The 20,300-nt window shown below is 40.5% G+C and overlaps 1 protein-coding gene across 8 annotated transcripts in view; it reads right to left on the reverse strand.

The window, feature by feature from the left end:
- The window catches only part of SHANK2 (SH3 and multiple ankyrin repeat domains 2), a 279,072-nt gene that overhangs the window by 213,328 nt on the left and 45,444 nt on the right, over window positions 1–20,300 (reverse strand). For all 8 annotated transcript variants that reach the window (XM_048308457.1, XM_048308455.1, XM_048308456.1 and 5 more), the window contains 2 exons: window positions 18,796–18,873; window positions 2,884–2,950 (listed from right to left, as the gene is read on the reverse strand). In XM_048308457.1, the coding sequence (XP_048164414.1) occupies window positions 2,884–2,950; window positions 18,796–18,873 (145 nt within the window). The remainder of the gene's footprint in view (window positions 1–2,883; window positions 2,951–18,795; window positions 18,874–20,300) is intronic.

Below are 20,300 nucleotides of genomic sequence, written 5' to 3' on the forward strand. Positions count from 1 at the left end.
TAAACACATAAAGTTAAACAAATTATAAATGTGCTATGGCTAGTTAAAAAAAGTTTTCAAGGGACATCATTATTATTATTATTATTATTAATTATTTTTAATGGTGTGCGACTGCTGTACATCAGGGGTATCTGCAAGGTCTTCCTCAAAGCAGAAAAGAAGATGCAATAATAGTCACTGAGCTGGGATACACCTCTGGGTCCCAAAGAGTTCCAAAATAAGCAATAATTAAAATAAGCTACACTGGTGCTGCTATTATTCCTCAAAAAACCTAATTTGGGGGCATGATGAATTGAAATAATCTGGGAAGCCACACTAAGCATTTCATACTGCTTGTAAAACAAGTTTCTAAGTACCTTATGGTAATAGGGTTTATTGCTTTATGAAAAATACTCCTGCAATTTGTTTCAAATAGGATTACTTTTTAAATGATATGGCAATTTTCATTCACCTTTCAACCATCTGCCAAGAAGACAAAAGGGATTCCCTCATAAAAGAGATAAATACAATGAAATCTGGATCTTGCCTTTAATCCTTTATGGGTATCCTTTTTTCCTGTGCTTGGAATCCTTTATCTTTTCTGTTTGATTCAGTCTTACAGAACTGCATCATCCCAGTCTGGAGTAAGAACTTTCCTGCTAGTAACAGCCAGGTGGGTTTTACCGGACTAAAACCACAGGAATCCCTTGCAAGGCTTTTTCTTTATAGGTTTGATCACACTACTCCATGGGCCATTTTTCTCACCTTTTTTGGCTCTAAAATAAATATTGTTTTATATTTTCTCCTTTTTCCAGAACAGCTGGAAGTCTTATGATTATTGCAAAGAAGCTTATTTCATATATGCCTAATTTTAACATCTGTCTGATGTGAGCACTTTACAATTAAATTAAAACAAGAAGGAAGAAAAGTCTCAGTGGGACTTGGTCTGTAGGACAAAGATTTAGTGGCTCTGCTGTAAATCAGAATTTTCTACTGCTAAAGGAGAGTCTAAAATAATTACAAAGTGCAAAGAGATTGGGATTATCAACTGAACTTACAATAATACCAAGGTTTAATGAACTCGTTCAGTACCAAAATTCAGAATCTAACCAAAAATACACTGAGAGATGAGTGATGAAATGTTTCTCAAGAGACTTGATAGTATGATTTGTCCTCATCTTCCTGAAGATGCTTCCCAAACTCTTCACTATTCCTTCCCCCTCTGCTGCCTCTAAGGAGGTACATTACTCAAATGATAGATGTTGGAATACATCCAAAACTATAGGAACACAGTGGATAACCAGACAAGCACGATAAGCAAAAGCCAGCTTGCTGAAGCTGAAATGCTGACATCACTCTGCACGTTCATCATCACAGCAGCTCTCAGGTTTTCTGCTCAGGATTTGGTTCTTTGATTTATCTTTTTTTTTTTTTTGCCCCACCAGGAGATGCTCCAAAAATGGACATTTCAACAACTTCATTTTTCATAAGTAATAAAACCTAAAGGACAAATGTCCAGCTAAATTAAATTAGGTGGGAGGAAATAACATAATGTAATGTTTACTCTTTAAGACAAATCTACTAATTTAAACAGTCATGCTCAATCCACCACCATCTTGCAAAAATTGCAAGTGAATCATGGGAGTACCAATATTTCTATTTTTCAGTGGCAAAAGTGAAGGCGTCAGAAAAATTTGGAGAATCTTCCTATAGAAAGTATTTTCTAAGCATTTTTCTAGAAATCACCAAATCCTACAAGTCAGCAAAAAAAAAGCATTACCTATAAATAAATATAAACAACAATAGGATGCCCAACCTAATAAGAATAATGGGTTCATTTTTAGTTCATGTTTTACAGATTATTAATAAATAGAGAAGGGTGAAGAATTCCTACATGGAAAGGAACTATCCCACTATCCCAGGAAAAGCCCCTTCCAAACTCCCTCCGAACTTTTATGCAGAAGTTATGACTTTGGTGCATTTTGTCCTCAGTTTTCTCAATGCACACTTCAAGAGCTGAAAGTGCTACAAGAACTCACATTACCACAGAGCTTTCAACCATATCCCTGCAGATCATATGCAACCAGGAAGGGAAAGGGAAAGCAGTCCTTAATCCACATCCTTAGTTTTATATTTCATGTGAGCTGGCCTAATTTCCCATAGAAATGAAATGCTATCAAGTCAGAGAGTTGCCTCACTGAGTTAAATCGACTACACAAAGCCTCCTGCTGCAAAAGGAATGCCTCTTGCTCTTCAGCTTCAGGATGTTTCAGCAGGACTTTAATTAACCTGAATTAAAGCATTTTAACTCATTTTTATTAAAATGTATTAGGCATCACTTGTATCAAACTGGCTTTTATTTTAATAGCAAATCTCTCTACGTAAAAAGATCTTGAAAATGCCTTCAGGTTTTTTTTCCAGGGACCCTTAAGGCCTGTCACTACCCTTAATCCCACCAAACTCAGTGAGAGGGAATGCTTTCATGAGTATGGGGAGTTGGCTTCTGCCATATATTCACTGAATTATGGAGAATCATCTTTCTCCGTTTTCATCTTCTGATCAATTATTTCTTTCAGAGATGCTTTAGGTGAGGCCAAAACAACCTGCAAGAGCCAAAGTGGCTATTCCAGGTCAGTGGATGTGTATTTAGTCTATTACAAACTGACTGATTTATACTTAGAAAGCACCTACCACTTATCACACTTTCCTTTTCAGAGTGTATTTTTGAAAACAGTTCAGCTTTTTCCCCATCTTCATTTTTTCAGAGGAGTTACTTTTCAAACCTCCCTGAAATGTCACCAGCCCTGTAGCTGTATCTCACACAAAATCAGTTTTAACATCTTTGCAACATCTTGGCACAAACAAGCAAAACTTATTTTCAGAGTCTGTAAATATTTTGCTTACCAATATCAGCGTCCCTGTGATTCTTGATATATTCAGCAAGCTCAAAATTTCCCGCTATTATAGCCACCTAAAGGATTGTAAAATAGGTACAATTAATATGTTGCCATCACCTGCCAAGGAGGAAGACGTTACATTACTGACAAACATCAGGCCAACATATTTTCATTTCACAAAGTGGAGTAACTCTGTTACTTTCATTCTGCAGTACATATCTGAAACACCAGCACGAAATGATCTCTCAATCTGTTTTAAGAGCTCTGCCAGTCCCCCAGCTGCCCATTTCCCAGGAATGCTGTGATGGTGGGAATCTCAGGAGGCTGCTGGAAGAGCTGCAGCTTTTCATGTGGTGGCAGTCCAAGGCAGCAGTGAACATTAAGCACAGCATCCCCAAAGCCCTGGGAGCTCTACGGGTGTGTGGGGAAAGCTGCAGGAGAGACACACTGAAGATATTATCTCCCTTTAATTGCTCCTGCCTCACTGCTTACCTGAGCAATAAAAACAGGAGCTGAAATGCAAAGTACATGAGAGAACCAGGACCAAGAACTACCAGCATTCAGGTACCACTAAGGCACCAAAAAACAGACGGAAAGAGAGAGACTGGTAAAGATTATGCACATATAGAGAGTTTAAAATGTCTAGATAAATTGAGTTCTAAAATACAAATTTTCTTTTTCATGTGTTTCTTGGTTGTTGAACACAAATGTGTTCAACACATCTGCATTCTCACCTAAATGGACTTAAAAAGAAAAACATCTCTGCCAGCTGTGAGGGAAGCAATTCAGTTATGATAGTATTTCTGACGCCTCCCTTTTTCTTCTTCTCCTCTTTTTGCCCTGAATATCAAGGAATTGTCCTTTCTGGCCCCATTTTGCACCTCTGACAGATCCTGTTCTCTAACGGCACTGTGGTTTCCTGATGTATGTACGAGGCATAAGCTGGGCTCACCTTTCTCATAGAAACTTCTGCATCTACAGGGTGCAGGTTACAAAAAACCAAAATTTTAAAATCTTCCTTTAGGACTCTCTTGGATATGGGACTACTGCCAGACATGAGAAATAATTGAAAACTCAAGGAAGTTTCTGAGCTGATGACCAAGAAAAATTATTTGCTGGTTTGTGCCTCTCCACATACGAAGAATGATGTAAAGGAAGACTTAAATGCTGAAATGGTCTTGGAGAGTGTAGGAAGTACAGTTAATGTCAGTAATATCTTTGAATGTAACAAGCATAAGATGTTACTTCTGCACTCAGCACAAGAAATTGAATGGACAATTTCATTTATCAATAACCAAAGCAAACTAATACAGAAATCCCTGACACTGAAGACTTTACACACAAGCTTGTGGCTGCCCCCCGGCAGGGCCCAAGGCCAGGTTGGACAGGGCTTGGAGTTCCTGGGATAGTGGAAGGTGCCCCTGCCCATGGCAGGGGGTGGCACTGGGTGATTTGAAGGTCCCTCCCAACCCACACCATTCTGAGATTCTGTGATCAGGGAGGTTGGACACAGGCAGGGTGGGGCACTGACACCTCATCACCATCTGAGACCACCCACCAGAAAATTACTCTTCTAACCACTAGTAAGCCAACATTTATTCCAGGAAGCCCTCCAGAGAGAAACAGCTTCTCAGCATGGATAACACCTAGAGTCTGGTCCCCAGCCTCCTCTGTGCAGCCCTGAAGCACAGCTTATGGCTCTCCCTGGCAAACGGCACTAGGAAAGTAACAGCAGAGCTGCACAAATCCTCTCTCCTTAACTTCCAATTCTGCAGCCTGGCTGGCTCCAGGTTCATAACAGCAACATTTGTGTGCAGCTCTGAGGTTTTCTCTACATTGTAAGCAAGTGATAATACTTCTCTCTGATATTACCCCTAATCAGCAGTAAAATTCCAACGGGGGGGGGGGGGGAGGGATTCAGCAGTGACAGGCAGCTTGCTAGACAGCAGCCATGGTACTCAAATGAAAGAATTTTTGATACCGAGCAGATTTTAAACCTCAACTATAAACATGCTCTTCGAGTGATAAACACACTTTATTACTTGGGGGGGAAAAAAAAAAAGATATTTCCAGATAACTAAGAGGCAGCTTGACAGGGAATTGTTCCTGTATTTGCTTCTGAAGCAAGCAGTAGATTCTGCAAGCTCAAGGAACCATTTTTCTCCATTTAATTCACTTCAATGCTCTAAAAACAGCATGTAAAATCCTTACAGCAAAATGAAGTATATGCTAAGATCTAAAGAAAGCAAGGAAAAGTTAAAAAGTACAAATATTTCTTGGCATAGCATCAATGCACTTCACTTGAATTTGATGGGTAAAATGTGTGGGAGAAAGTGAAGTCAGAGCAAAATGGGAAAGACACAAAATTATACTCATTCAATTTGTACAGTTGCAAACCACAAAGCACGGCAACCTCAGCTCCTTTTCCATCCAAATGTATCTTAAACAAAAGTTATAGCAAGTTCACATGAAAATATAAATGTGAATGCATTAGGACAAGCGAATGGTCTTCACGAGATCCAGAGCTTGAACCAAATGGAGGTGATGTAAAGTCTCTCCTTGATCAAGTACCTAAATCAGAGACTAACTGAAATTCTATATTTGTACTAAATTTCTTTGTACTTTAGAAAAAAATAGTAATGTAGTGCCTTGGCAGAAAATACTAGAGTTTGATTCTCTCAATGCTTCATAATTTACATAGTTTTAAATAGCCATAGTTTGCTTTTCAGGATGTTCCATAGACAAGTGCTAGATTTAAAATTAAGAGGTTATGGCAGGAAAGAAGGCTTTGTTTGAGGTTTCTTTTGATCACAAGACATCTCTTGGCAGTGAAAAAGTAGCACAGCCAGCAAAACTACAGTGAAAGTTTGCTTCCAATTCCAGTAGGAACTGGATTCCAGTCATCAAACCGCATCACGTGCATGTTTACAGACATGAAATATTGCCATGAAAGGCTGGAGGTAGCACTTTACAACTAGAGGCTATCTACTGCCTCTGTTATGCTGAAGCTTCAAAAATTGCAGCTTTTCTAAAGCTGCATATGCAGCAGTCTTGCCATAATTCAAGTTCTTTCATTCCTGCAGCAAACGTCCTTTCATGTCGTCCTTTTGACATTTATCTTACATCAAAAGTCTGCGTGTCCTCAGCCACATTATTCTGCAAACCTGATAAAACCTGGTTCTGCATCTTGTACGAAATAAAAACATCGCTCACACACAATTTCCACTGAAACCTGCTTTGTGTTTTGCCCTGTTTTTACAGGGTGTCTTTGCTTTGAATCAGAAAGAGTTCACCTGCAGGGTCCCAGCACAGTGTCAATCAAAGCCCAGCAGAAAAGCCTGACTCAGTAATTCAGTGCTTTTAAACCCAAACCAGGATCTTTGTCTGCTGCAGACATTTGGTTGGGAGCCCTGCCACATTCTACTGTACAGAGAGTAGAAATTATCTTGTTGGGGTTTTTTTAATCAGCACTAGAGGCAATTTTATATGAATGACAGTAACCAAAGTGAATCACTTATCAGCTCCCTCCCAAGCTTAATTGACCCCACAAAGGCTGTTAACGTGGGCACCTAATTATTACCAAATTACCTTTGACAACACACATGTCTGGCCTGGGTAAGTCTGCCACAGAGAAGTGAGCAGAGAGTAAAGCTAAGCAGGAAGATGGATCTTGGTAGGAGGCAACTCATATAAAATGAGAGGATAACACCATGCAGCTGGACAGCAGTACCACCTCCTATTCCCACGACGAGCTGTCTCCAGCGTGACAAAACTTAATGGAGTGCCCGAAACAGGTCACAGCCAGGACACCCCGAAGCACAAAGCCACGGGGTGAACAACTCACTGGAGCAGAGCCAGAAGCTGGCTGTCACTCAGGGCGTGCAACAGGGAGCGTGACCAGCAAGTTTGTGTTTACACAGGTATTTCCTCTGCCTCGGGAGAAGCAGAGCTGTCACAGTCACCCCAGTGTCTCACTCGCTGTCTCACAGGCAGATGTTTCTTTCAAACGATGCCACTGGTTCCAGGGCCTGTCTGTTTGCCATGGCAGGCAATGCCAGATGCTCTGCTGCCAAGCCAAGGGAAGAAGGGAAGGAGTTTAGTCGACACTTGGTGAGTTGCTACGGGTGGTAACCAAGGGACAGCTCAGCCGAGTGGAAACCTGAATGAATGAAGCAGCTGCAGGCAGGGACTGGGAGGAACAGGCAGGAGGTGAGAGCATCCCAGCACTCCTACTCAACACTGGCACCTTCACAAGTGGGTCTCTTTCTCCTGACAGATCATTCTCACCCCTGGCTTTCTGATATTCGCAGTCAGAAACGATCCCTCTGGATAAAGGCACTGGTTAAGTTGCCTTTCAGGAGTCAATTCAGAAATTAAATATTTGAGGCATCAGGTTAGTTCTGCTTTTCCTGAATCTTGTTCCCCTAAGATACTTAGTTTAAATAATGGCAAATAAAAGTACTTTGTGTAAACAGTGAAACTGGCCAGATGTCCTGTTACAGGTTTTGGTGTGACAGACTTTCACAATGTTTTCAGACTGCATCAGACAGAAGTAGCACTGACTCACCCCTACCTCTCTGTTTAGCCCCATAAATGCAGTTCTAAAGGTATCAATTTACTTACCTTCAAGTATTTACATTTTTTTTTGATGGAGATTAATGCAGTGTTTTTTTCCTTTCAGGAAACTGGAATTTGTATATACACTTTACCTGGCACTAACCTTTCACAATTGATTTTTCCCTGCTTTTGAAATGTATCACAGGTAGAGATTCTATTAAATTAGAGAAGGATTTTGTCGCCTGTTAACAAATACAATTTTAGAGCTTTATGGGCTAGTCCCTGAAAGGCAAACACCCAGACTAAATTACATTACCACTCTTGGAAACAAACTGCTCCACCCAAGGAGAAATGACAGAAAAAAGACAGAAACCGAAGCTGTCCCCTCTTAAATCAAGGCAATGAACTTTGACAAACTTTCTGTGTGGGACTGAAGAGAGCCCCTCAGTCCATTTATGTTCCACTCAGTCCAGGCTTCTGCATTTCTGCTGCACATGCTTACATTTGAGAGACCCAAAGCTTTGAGATGCAGAGCCTTTGGAGGGAGCAGAGGAGCTGCAGGGCTGTAGCTGCCATTCATAGTGAGCACATAAAACGTCACCACTCCCCACCCGCTTTTTCTCCCCCTGCCCTTCTCTTCCAGACAATTTCCCTTTCCTGAGGAAAGTGCATTTCATTATTCTTTCCTTCAGGGCTGACGTTTCACCTTTCCCTTGTCTCTGCCAGCCAGCAGTGCTCGCTGAACGATGGCTTTTCCAGAAAGCTTGGACTGGCAGTAAATTCAGGTGTGGTGCTCTACATTAAAGGAGGTAACGCCAGCCCAGCACAAAGTGTGAATTACGTCAGTGCAAATGCAGGTGGACAGACAGGACACTCTGAGGTAAATCTTCCGTAGAGGTTCCCATCTTCAGTGGGAACTACAAGAAAGAGGTCACACAACCCTGTGAATGAGACTGTAACCATCGGACTCCAGAAACTGCCTTCCACTTAAACCACTGACTCACAAAATCATTAATTATTTCTCATTCCACCGAGGACTATATTATTTTAACAATGAAAAAACCCCACTCAAGCAGTCACAGCCATCACACAACAGGATTCACTATCAGCTGAGGCACATGAGAAATTAACACAAGGGAATTTAGAAGGAAGAGTTGGGATCACTTCCTTAATTAAAAGATTTCCAGAAACGCTCTTCCACGTATCATAATTAGGATGTGTTTGTTTAGTATTAAAAATATGCAACCACATTCCAATAACCACAGCTTTTGGAGATTGACACCTCTTTAATTTGATACAAAAATCTAATGGTGTTTACTGTGGGGCAATGAAAATGTAACACAGCTAAACTTCGACGTATTTATTTTCTACTGTGTCCTCTGGAAAGAACGGCTCTCCCTATAAAACAAAGAGGTACTTGGCGTCTAAAGCCACTTCAGATTTAGTCCCAGCACACCATCAAGCCCACAGCAGTCATCCACAAGGACATCAGGAAGTTAAATTTAGGCTGTTAAGTGCCAAGACCCTGTTCCCATGTGTGCCCGTGTAGGACATGGCAGCAGGAGGCTCCATCCCTGATAAATGGTGACACAAAATCACCCAGCACGCTCAGCAGACTCAAACAAATCCCATCCTAAATGGATCTGCATTAGCTGCTCTCATGTAGCATGTGGATTTTATAACTCTCCTCGGTGGGACAGATGGAGTTCAGTTTGGAAAAGCAGGAAGCAGTCTGTGTTCCGAATTTCTTTTCCATAGGTGTGGGATGGAAATGTATCGATCACCCACTGTTGGTTCCTTACGCAATTCCAGTGAGCTCGCACTTGCAGGGACTTTGTTGATGCAAAGAGCACCAGAACATACCTGGAACTTGGCTTCCTTAGGAAATGCATTCTCCTGTAATGCCTGAGCAAAACCAGACGATGTGGCAAACATTGCTCTGAGCTCAAAGCACAACACAGACCTCAGGTGTTTTCCAACAGAATTCCAAATGGGTCTTTCTCTGAACCAGCTGGAAAATCCTGCACAATTACCACAGCCATATAATCTAGCACAGAACTGCTGGACAATCATGAATTCCCTGTTTCACTTTACAAAAATCAAAGGGCAAAGTTTCACCCCAGGTTTTGTAGTTGCACGGATTGCAGTTGATTTTTGACTTTGAGGCTACGACACTGCAAAATAAATGTAGCGGAAGCTTCTTAGTTCACCTCATTAAAAAATAAAACCAAATGCTTGATTAATATTCTATTAATATCACTAATTCCCTGTCTTTATCTACCAGCGCTGCTGAATACATAGAATATGGATGACATAAAACATGACCTCAAGGAGATACATATGCTGGCATTGTGGAGACACACATTTACACTCCAAAAGTTCGTTAAAAAATAATCAGTGCTGAAGTTGAGACGTAATACATCTAATTAGAAATATGTCAGAAGCAAATCACTACTTTAAGAAGTTTATAGTTGTGCAATATTTTGTACATTTAAAAAAGCAATCATGTTTTTGTTGAAAATATATCAGAACTGACAGGTTTTATTTTATAAAATAAAGCTAATTTTATCCATTTGGAGTTTTCTTTCAGGTATATCATTTTCAAGTTTTGGCAAAACTCACTGAAATAAGGTAAGATAGAATAAAGAAAAGCAGTAAAATTGAATTTATTGTCTTTAAATAATAGCCAGTAAAGGTTTATATTAATTGCAGAAATAACCCACGTTCTCTACCAGGACAATAAAATGCTGACAATTTTCCTAAATTACTTTATAGGAATGTTATGAAGACATACAAGTAAAAAAATCATACTCAGCATTTTCCTGCATGCTTCTTTCCCAGAGAGAACTCTTAACATTTTTAATTATATAATGTAATACAAGCTCAATATTATGCATTTTGAAAGGAACTAACTGTGTATATTAATATATCTGATGTCCAGTAGATGGCAAAATATCAGCAACCACCACCTTTCATCTTGGCACTTGATTCATTTAAACCCCAGAGTAAATTTTTTCTTTTTGTTTCCAATATCCACTTTCTATTTCATTGGAGAGCAGGATTAGCTTTACCTTTTGGATGTTTTCTGTCTATTATCTGCTTGAAAGCCAATTTCATCTTCGTCAGGTCTCGATACAACAAAGCACAATAATGCTACTATCCTTTAAATAGTCCTTTGAAGACAGTTTCTTCACCACTGATTTTTTTTTTCCAAGAGCATGCTGCTGCTACTGTTCCCAAATTTGCCAGCACATGTTAGCATACTGTGTACTAAAATCTCTTAGCAACAATATCTTAGTGTCTAACATTTCCCTTCTTCCAACTATGATTCACGGAGCCATCTGTAGTCAGATATTGACATGTAGCATCCTAAAATAGGCACCTTACATTTGCTCAACAACTAGTTTTAGCATCTGAAAATATAAATTATGGGGAGAGGGCCAATATTTCTTTGAGGCTCCTCAGCATTCCCTGGATCGTTTCAGCACTGTTTAAACAAAGGCTCGCCACGAGCGCTTCGCCTCAGTACTGAGGGCAAAGTATTCCCGCTTTTCCAATCGGCAGCTCCGCTTACGTAACCCTCCGAGCAATCCCAGGCTTCCCTGGTGAGGACCACCTCACACTGCTACTCAGGCTATTTTTAATAGTAATCAAAGACTAGGTTTTCAAGCTCTGAGATCCAAGGGTTTTACACACCCTTGGAAGCCTCAGGCTCATGGGAAGCGTCCCACAGACAGGTGGGACAAGGTCAATGTGCCAGCTGGGCGAAGACAAAGGGACTTCTGCTGTAGGAAATGCGACAATATCCCACACTCTGGAAGAGAATTTACAACCACAGCCTCCCAAGCACTGCTGTTGCCTCCCAAAACTCTTACCAAGTTGCCCTCAGAAAATACAGCATCTTCTTTTCAGCTGCAGCAAATTAACGCTTAGCAGCAAAGACTCTGCATAACCCAGGTTGTTCGTGGCAATGCAGCGTGCAATTCTGTACAGCTTGAAAGAATAGTGCTGTACTAAAAATATTAATTAAACAGGAACAGGAAATGTTAATTAAAAGTAATCATATTCAGCAGAATACATTATATAGGAAGAGCTGATAGTATGGCTTTGGAACTGTCTCAAGTGTGAGGAACACACTTCCACCCCAGTGAAATCCACAGGATTTCATCCACTTCAAAGGAACTGGGATTTTACCCTAAATACTTTTCAGCAATTAATATTTCAAAAACAAGCAAACACACAACAACGTGCAGCCAAATACAGCTGGACTTTATCAAAAAAAGTACACTGCAAGCATAACAGTGCTGGCACATTTTCCTTGCTAAAATGCTGGGTTTGCTTGCAAGAGATTTTACAGCCCCCATGGGTCTTCTGGAATACACTCAGTAGCCATGAAGCTGTGCCAGGGCTGCGCGAATTCCAGTCAGAATTAGGGGAAGGCAATCATTCTGAATAACCTCTTTTCCGTGTCTTTTAGGTCCTGCAGCGCGGTCTTAGCAGGACTGGACAAAACCTAAAATGCCTGCAGACACCTCTGTTCATTTTCCAGTCTTCCTTACTAAGATTTAAAAGGCAGAACCTGTGTTTTATTCTCCACTGTCCTTTCACGAACACACACAACTGCGTTCTTAAAATTTAACCACTCCTATTCATGAATTAGCCATGACTGAATACCTCCAGATTAACCTAAGCCTGCGTGGACGCCAAGATAAAAAATGTAAGTCCTTTCCTCACAACATGGGAGCAAATCACTTCTAAATCATCTCAATCCCTCGGCTTTGAAATGCAAACTTAACTCCTAGGACAAAAGGAGTCGTTGTTATGCAAGAACCAGCTTGACAGGAAGTGTTGAACTGAATACACCAGCAAGTGGAGCAGAGTTACAAGGAAACATGTCAGGAAGCCTAAAAAGGAACATGCAGACAAATCCATCCCAGGCACAACTTCGCTGCTTCACGACGTTCTTTTATTTCCTCCCGTTTCTTGCGAGGAGACGTAACTCAGATTTGAAGTTATCCTACTGTGTACAGGCTGTATTGAGCCTCCTCCATGGTCACTGCATCTATTGGGAAATTTTATGTTTCTATCTATTTTAAAAGTAGAGGAAAAAACCTTCCATCTTCTTGCTTCTCTGCTGAAATGCCACCCAGCGAGTTATGCTCAAGCAAGATGCGTTTTTCTACACACTCGTGTTTTAATAATTAAAACGAAGCAGAAAAAGCCAAGTGTGATACACACAGAGTTACAATTACAGACTCATTCCTCAGGAAAATCTAGCTCAGGCTGGAAAGAGCCATCAAAAGCCAGTTATTACATAATCCTTATTACTGCTACATGGGTGAGCAGCGGTTCCAAAGGAGTATTTACTAAAAGCAGATAAAGCCAGGTTGCAGCATCAGATGAATCAGATAAGACACAGCCAGCAACAAAGTTGACTTAATTTTCTTCGTCCCCTCCAATAATATGCTAAATCAAAAAGCCATGAAATGCGATCTTCTCCAGCTGAACTCTCCTAGAAAAAGGCTGAGAACGTGTGCTATTTGCTAGGTTTTGTTTTCCTGGGCACCACAGGAAATGCTGGGCTGTGCAGAGAATTCAGCTCAAGGGTTTATGGGTCTGTGCTGCCGTAGGGTGAAAGCTTTCACCTCTCCAGGCAGCCTTACCTCATGGAAAAGCCAAAACCCACCACATTAGCAGCTTCTTCCCAAAACACTTTGAGAAAAAGTGTCTTCCTACTCACAGCAGACAGACACTTCCCACTATTTCACAGCAGAAACTTTCGGGGATTCAGTTTTGCGAACACTTAATAATATAGTGTTGCTTCAACTGCTAAACCAAATGGCTGGAAATCTTTTGGAAAGCCCTTAGGATAAAATGCATCGGGTGAATAAGACACCGTGATTATTTTACCTAATACATTTGGTGGCTCCATTCCAGACTCTGTGGGTTAACTACAATAAAACCTTTGGAAACAGCAGTCTAGCAATAGTCAATGCCAATAACATACTCTGATGGAGATGGGATTGCCAACTGCATGCCAGGAAGGCTCCCTCCAAATGGCAGTGGAAGATGATGCTAAGTCTGTCCTACAGGCACAGATCCTACATTTTTATAAGGAGCAAGAACTTGGATATTGACAGAAGATAATGCTGAGTAGCCTGTTTAGAAATGCAAAAGCAAGAGATGCTGCCACCACAGCAGCCAACCATCGTAACTCCAATCATTAATCCATTCCTGCAGGCCTGAAGTACCCGCCAGTCCCACTCACAGGTTATTTTATCTCACAGACAAACTGAATGCTGTTAACATCTCAAAACAACATGGCTTAAATTAGGATTACACAGATCCCTGCTGCCTCTTGTAACTTCACCCACGACAACTGCTTGTGTCTGAATCACACATAAGCCTTTCTTACTTTGAGGCAAGAGCTGTTGGTGACCCTTACAATTTACTTTGCCTAATTTGTTCCCTTTTATAACTTCTGAGCTCTTTTTCTGGTGGAAAACGAAACAGGTTAGCTCCTAACTACCTCAGAGAGTCCACTTTTCCCAGACAAATTGGACTGCCTGTGGGAATACCTGAGGCATGTCAGCTGGACACCCCTGTCTGAGCAGGGAGAGAATGGGGAATAGGGGAAAAAAGGGGTCTTGGATCATTTACACGGAACACAACACAACAGATGGTCACATGGAGACTCCTCCATAAGTTTGCTTTTGGGAAAAAAAAAAAAGAAGACACATCCTGCAGTTAAGTATTTTTAGCCTCTCCAAGCGTGGCAATATTTTGCCTTTCTCAATAAAAGGTAATCATATAATTTAATTCTTTTATGCTTTACTGCATTACCTCCATTTGGCTGCTTTTCTGAAAAATGACAGGGTTAAAATGAAGGTCAGGACGGACCAGCCAGCAGTAAGAAAACCATCCCTGAGTCAGGAGGAATTGATTTAACTCCATTCTGTATCCATATGTATTTTTTTGCTCCTGTATCTCTTAATATTCTCAGGAATATTTCATTTGCCACCACTTCCCCCAATATCAATTTCCCCTCTTTTAGTTATTCCCCTTCCTTTTAATTATTATTTTAATCATGTCTTTTTAAGAAATTGTGTTGAGTGTGCCTACATATATACAGACCCATGTACATTTTTGATTTTTAAAGGAAAAATCCATAGTTTGTTCTGGAATGGTCACTTGTAGAGATTTTTTCTTTAAAAAAGTATGAGTAAGTTCCATTATTTGACTGAAATCAGGAGAAAAGCTGGAAAAAGCTTAAAGCCTGACTAAAGGCAGAATGCATCATGAGCTCATAGCTGTATTTTTTGCCAACAATACCCAATATTCAGTGATTCATTCTTCACACAGGTGCTACAGGAAAGGAATTAGGATGGAAATAAATACATGGATAAAGCAAAGTCTTTCTGTAATTCATATGCTCCATTAACACAATGGTTCCATATTCTAACATCATGACAGAAGGCATTATTTTATATTTGTGAAGATGCCTTTTTGAGGCACCCGATAGAGATTTTGGGTTTAAAATTAGCTTTCACATCCTTTCAAACAAAAAAAAAGTCAGAGACAAAAAAAAAAAATACCTGAGAAGAACTTCTTGTCCTTTGCCTGTAAATTTCATCCAAAAGAAGGAAATTAAAAATTCCAATAACCTAAATCTGAACTGGGGCTTTGGGAAGCCTTTCTAGTGAGGTGCTGGATATGCCCAGTTGTATCTGTCTGTGTCCCCCCCAGCCAGCTCAGCTTCCAAATCCATGGGTTTAGTTCCTACTCCTGGTTTTGGAGCCCCTGTATTTGAGTCAGTCTGGAAACCAGTTCCCACTGCCAGATTATTAATGTGGAGATCAGCACACAGGGCAATAAAAGAAAATAAAACTAAACACCACAACATAACACAACGGGGGAGAGGGGACAAGGAGGGGTGGGTCAGCAGAGCTTTTCAGTGTGAGCAAAACAACACATGTTTTCCCTCAGCCAGACTCCAAAAGAGCTGAATCATTTTGTTTTTCTGAACAACAGGGACGCCGGGCATGGAAAATTTCAGTTCAAATGATTCAAATCTGGCAAAAAGGAATGTGAGCAATTGGAAATAGAGGCAGGGCCAACACACTGAAAGGAGCAATTCCACCTGCAGTGGACCTGGAAGATTGCTGCTCCTCCTGCAATCCATAGGATGCAGGCATGTTGATTATCCAGGCTGCTTTGGGACAGCAAAGGCCAATCATAAGGGACACCTGAGACACAAACCATTCTCAGGTACAACTCTGCTGTTAAAAGGTGGCACTAAGTGCCACCTCAGAATAGTTGTTCCGTGCATTCAAACATATTTGTTCTAAAAACACTAATTATTAGCACTATAGTGCTTTATTGCTCATTTGAATTATTCATATGGAGCTGCTGATCATTAAAAGAGAAAGGAGAGACAAGATAAACAAGGTGTATGTTCATTTTAACTTACACTTCATTTCAACAGCTTGTAAACACTGCAAAACTCAGATTTCTAAACTATTGGATTAATATTTGCTAGATAGGCAATGAATTATTTTATGTTAACCTAGAAGCAGAAGAAATGTGTGGAAAACCAAGTAGCTGCGGATGGTGATGGGATACCATGGCTCTTCTGAAAGGATATTTCTGGAGGTTTTACTTCTGAAATAAAAACTAATAAAATAGCACATAAGGTACTTCGATGGCCCAGCCAAGAGGGGCCGGGTAAGAGATCAATAAGCAGAACTGGCAATATAATATAATGATGTGGCACAGGTTTCATCTCACCTCAAACTGCTAAAAATAAAATACAGGAAAATTTCTGCTGACCCCGCGTTCTGCAGACTTTGAGCAGTGGGTGACATCAGCTGTACCCAACACTGATTGCTGACTCGATGCACCCCAGGAATGGGTCAGGATGAAACACATCTCCCTGCAAAGGCAGCTAATACAGGGTTAGGTGCTTAACTGGGAAATACAGCCAAGCTTTTTTATGTCCTCAATGTCCTCAACACCTGGCAATGCCATTCCAACACTACCCCTGCTGGACACTGAAAAGGCAAAAAGGACACCCCGACCCCAGGTGTCCACGACGTGGTATCCCTGAATTAAGTGGCACAGAACTCAGCCCAGATTAGTTTTCCTTCCTGGAATCTGGTATATCCATGCTTGCTTTAAGAAGCACTGTGATTTGGTAAGGAGTGAGCAAGTGCACATTTATTCTTCTGATGGCAAAACTGCACCACATTCATTGGACACCGATGCCTGATACAAACTCTGCCGCTCGCTTTCATCGAAGGAAAACAAAGCCTTGGCAGGCCTTGAAAGCAGCACACAAATTTCTCCACGTCTGGATCCTGTTGTTTTTACAGAATAGCACAGCTTTCATATCATCAATTTTGTGAGCAGCAACTCCAAAGAATCATCCTTTTAGGTTGCTGCGAAAGGGACGTAATGGAGGTGACCCAAAGGAATAGATGCTGCAGCTACAACCACTCTCGTTACGTACATATGAGATGCCTCGATGTTCCCGCCTGCTGATTACATGAGCAAACATTTTTAGTATGCAAAATCCTATTAACTCAAGGGGATTCTGCATAATTTTATAACAGCTCCACTTGTGGTGTTTGAGCGACTGGGTCAGCAACAGACAGATGGCAAAGAACTAATTCTAAGGCTGCTTTATTGCAGTGCTGGCGCCGGGGTTTCCTCTACTCACTCCACTCGTATAAAATGGAACTTTTCCGACATTCCCTACACCTTTTTCTGTTCTAAGAGCAAGAACAAGAATGTTGGAGCAGTCAGCACGAAGAAGAAGACAAATGCAAAACTCTTCTGTGGGACATTTACCCTCTCTCCCTAAAATCCTAAACCAAAAAGGAAAGTTAACCTCAAAGGCGTCAAGTAACAAAATAATCTAATCAAGAGATTACCCTGGAACACATCCCTCCCATAATTAGGGTTTTCTCTAGCTCCATTTTTTGATCACTTCATAATTCTGAGGTGCAGACATAAGTATTAGCCAGACCTTAGTGAACTGGTGCTTAGCATGTATTTAGATGGCAAATTATTAGCAGTCTGAAAATGGTGCCTAAAATTAAATTATTAATGCACCGTTTCTCCAATTTGGGGAAAATGGTCCCAAAAGTAAACAATGATCTGGCTGGGATTTGCAAGCAGAACTCTTAAGCTCTTCAGACGCACAACCTCAGGCCCAGAAAACCTTCAAAATATGGAGGGAATTAAACTGATACCGAAATATTTGGCTGAGGTTTTTTTGAAAGCCCTGTAACTACACGTAAACTTGGAGGAGTTAACTCAGAGACCCACAGGGATACAGCTAAAGTTCCAACTGTTTCACTTGTCAAAGCATTCTTCCTTGAATCCTCTGCCAGCATTATCCAAAGTGGGTCAAGGCGGTAATGGGGAAGACACACCAAGGAAAGATAAATCAGGATTTCTTTTAGTTGAAAAACTCCTTGGTTTGGGAGAACAGCTCCCTTCTGTTTCACCACAGGGCAGGTCCTTTTAATGGCACTGTGCCATCATTCTTCCAGAAGCACTGATTTTTGTAACTTGAAAAAATTCTTCTGGTTTGGTTTGGTTTGTTTTTTAAATATTACAGTTTCCATCCCTATTTCTCACATGTCACTTTGCATCAGGAATGTTTCTCTGACATCCAGGCTAATTAAGCCTGCTTCAGAAATAAGGGCTTGAGGTTGTCAGCCATACCCGACAACCCTTCGGACAAACAATTCTCTTCCATTTGGATTTTTAATTAAGCTTACTGAAAGTGCTTCCATATCAGAAAATGGGGACAAACCTTTGACTACTCCAAAGAAAGATTTCCATTTTCTTTTGGAGATAACAGATGACAGTTTCAACCTCAAAGTCTGGCAGCGCATTAAGTCATCCCTAAAACTTAGCCCAGCTCTTTGGCCTCACATCCAAGGAAGGAAGAGCTTCTTTTTGGCTAAATCAAGAGAGGCCAAGCAAACCAAAGTGCCCAGACAATCCTCGGATCACTCTTACATGGATCTTGGATCTGTTTTACATGGGACTGGAGATCAGCACAGAGCAAGGTACATCTGACTGCAGAACACCAAGGATTTCATCTTTTGCCACCAACAGCTCATGGAATTCTCAAACTCATTAACAGTGTCACCCGACCAGCTAAGAGGGTGTTTTCCTCTCATTCCTAATTATTCCAGGGTGTCCTCACTTAATGAATTAGCTAAAAGCCAAAGTTTTCACTCACTCCACACCTGTGCTCAGCCATGTACAGTGTGACTTCTTCCCAAAACCAAGTTCATGTGAGATTTTCTTCCCAATATTTCAGGGCGAAGAGGTATTTCCTTTTTACCTGAAATGGAGACTGGCTGTTGTAATTCTTTATCTCCTTGTTGGCTCCCCGGAACAGCAGCACCCTTGCACAGCTCTCCTGAAAACGATGGAAAAGGAAACTTGTTCATAAGGATCCTCAGGCACTAAAGAGACTGTGACTGCCAAGAGTTATGAGGTGTTTGGTCTATATTTTCACGACTAAAAAATAAACAAAATAAATGATCTGAGAATTTAAATTGTTAAAGTAGCATTTTAAAAATGACAGGGCTTCAGGTGCTTTGCAGTGTATGAGAAACTATAGGCAAGTGTAAGAAAAACCATGCAGGAATGCAAGAAATAAATACCTTATTAAATTTTTAAACTGACAAAGTTCCATACTTGACAAATCAGATTTTGCAGAAATTTAACTCCCCTATAGGAGTTTTCCCTATTTTGCAGGAAAAGCAGTACTGTTCACAGTACTGGGATGAATTACATCCTTTCCTCCTGCTAAAAATTAAACAAGGCACTTTTACCACTTACTTTGTTGGGTTGGTTTTTTTTCCAGCCTATCCTCAATATTAAATGTATGATTTTTGTTTTAATACACACAAAATTTTTGATCTGTCTGTACACATTGCACTGACCAGACTTATTGTCTCTCTTTTCCCCTAGAAAATGCTAATGGTTACAGCACAAGAAGGAAAATTGGTCTTCAGACCCTCCAAACTGAGAAAATCTGCAAAGGAAATCCCTTAAAAACAATTTACTTTGGCCAATACAGTGCATTGCTTGAATCACTGCTCTCCATGGTTGTTAAATATGACTGACCACAGTCTGGTACAAATTCTCAGAGGTTCTGAGTGGATTCCCAGAATTTTTGATGATTTCTGTACAGACTCTGTTTCCTACCTGCCATCTTTTAATATTCATCTTAGGGTCTCGTGCAAACCAATTCACATTTTAAAAGGGTTTTATATTTCCTCAACAGAAATATTAATTTTGTTGTGCTTTCTGGGTTGTCTTGACATGTTGTGCTACAGAGTTGTACCTAATGAGGTATTTGGATGTGCTACCTTTCACTTTGAACAGTAAATTTACAGTCAGAGAAGACAAATTGCATAATTTAGGTATTTCAGTGCCAGAAACAAAGCTTATTTACTAGACTCTGAGTCACAGGTTAATTTGCAGAAATTATGATTGAAAATCATTTCTATCATTGTGTTTTCTAATTTACCACAGTGGATTCTTGGTCCCATGAAGTCTCCCCATCACAGGGCCGCCCTAAGTGTATCTGGGAAGGAGGTTATCCTACCTTTTCCTCAACTGAAAAAACCAGAATGGATCAAGACAATTATGTCTTAGATTATAATTTTTAATGATCTAGAGTTAACTGAAATAGTCTCATTTGCTTGCACTGCAATCTGCACCTTAGGTGTGTTCTCTCTATCCCTAAACAACTGATCAGTGTCCAATTTTAATCAAGAACTTGAGGATATAAACAATTATATTGAAAAATATACTGTATTTATTGGGTGATCATTC

Source organism: Corvus hawaiiensis, chromosome 6 (genome assembly GCF_020740725.1).
Source record: "Corvus hawaiiensis isolate bCorHaw1 chromosome 6, bCorHaw1.pri.cur, whole genome shotgun sequence".
Classification (NCBI taxonomy): domain Eukaryota; kingdom Metazoa; phylum Chordata; class Aves; order Passeriformes; family Corvidae; genus Corvus; species Corvus hawaiiensis.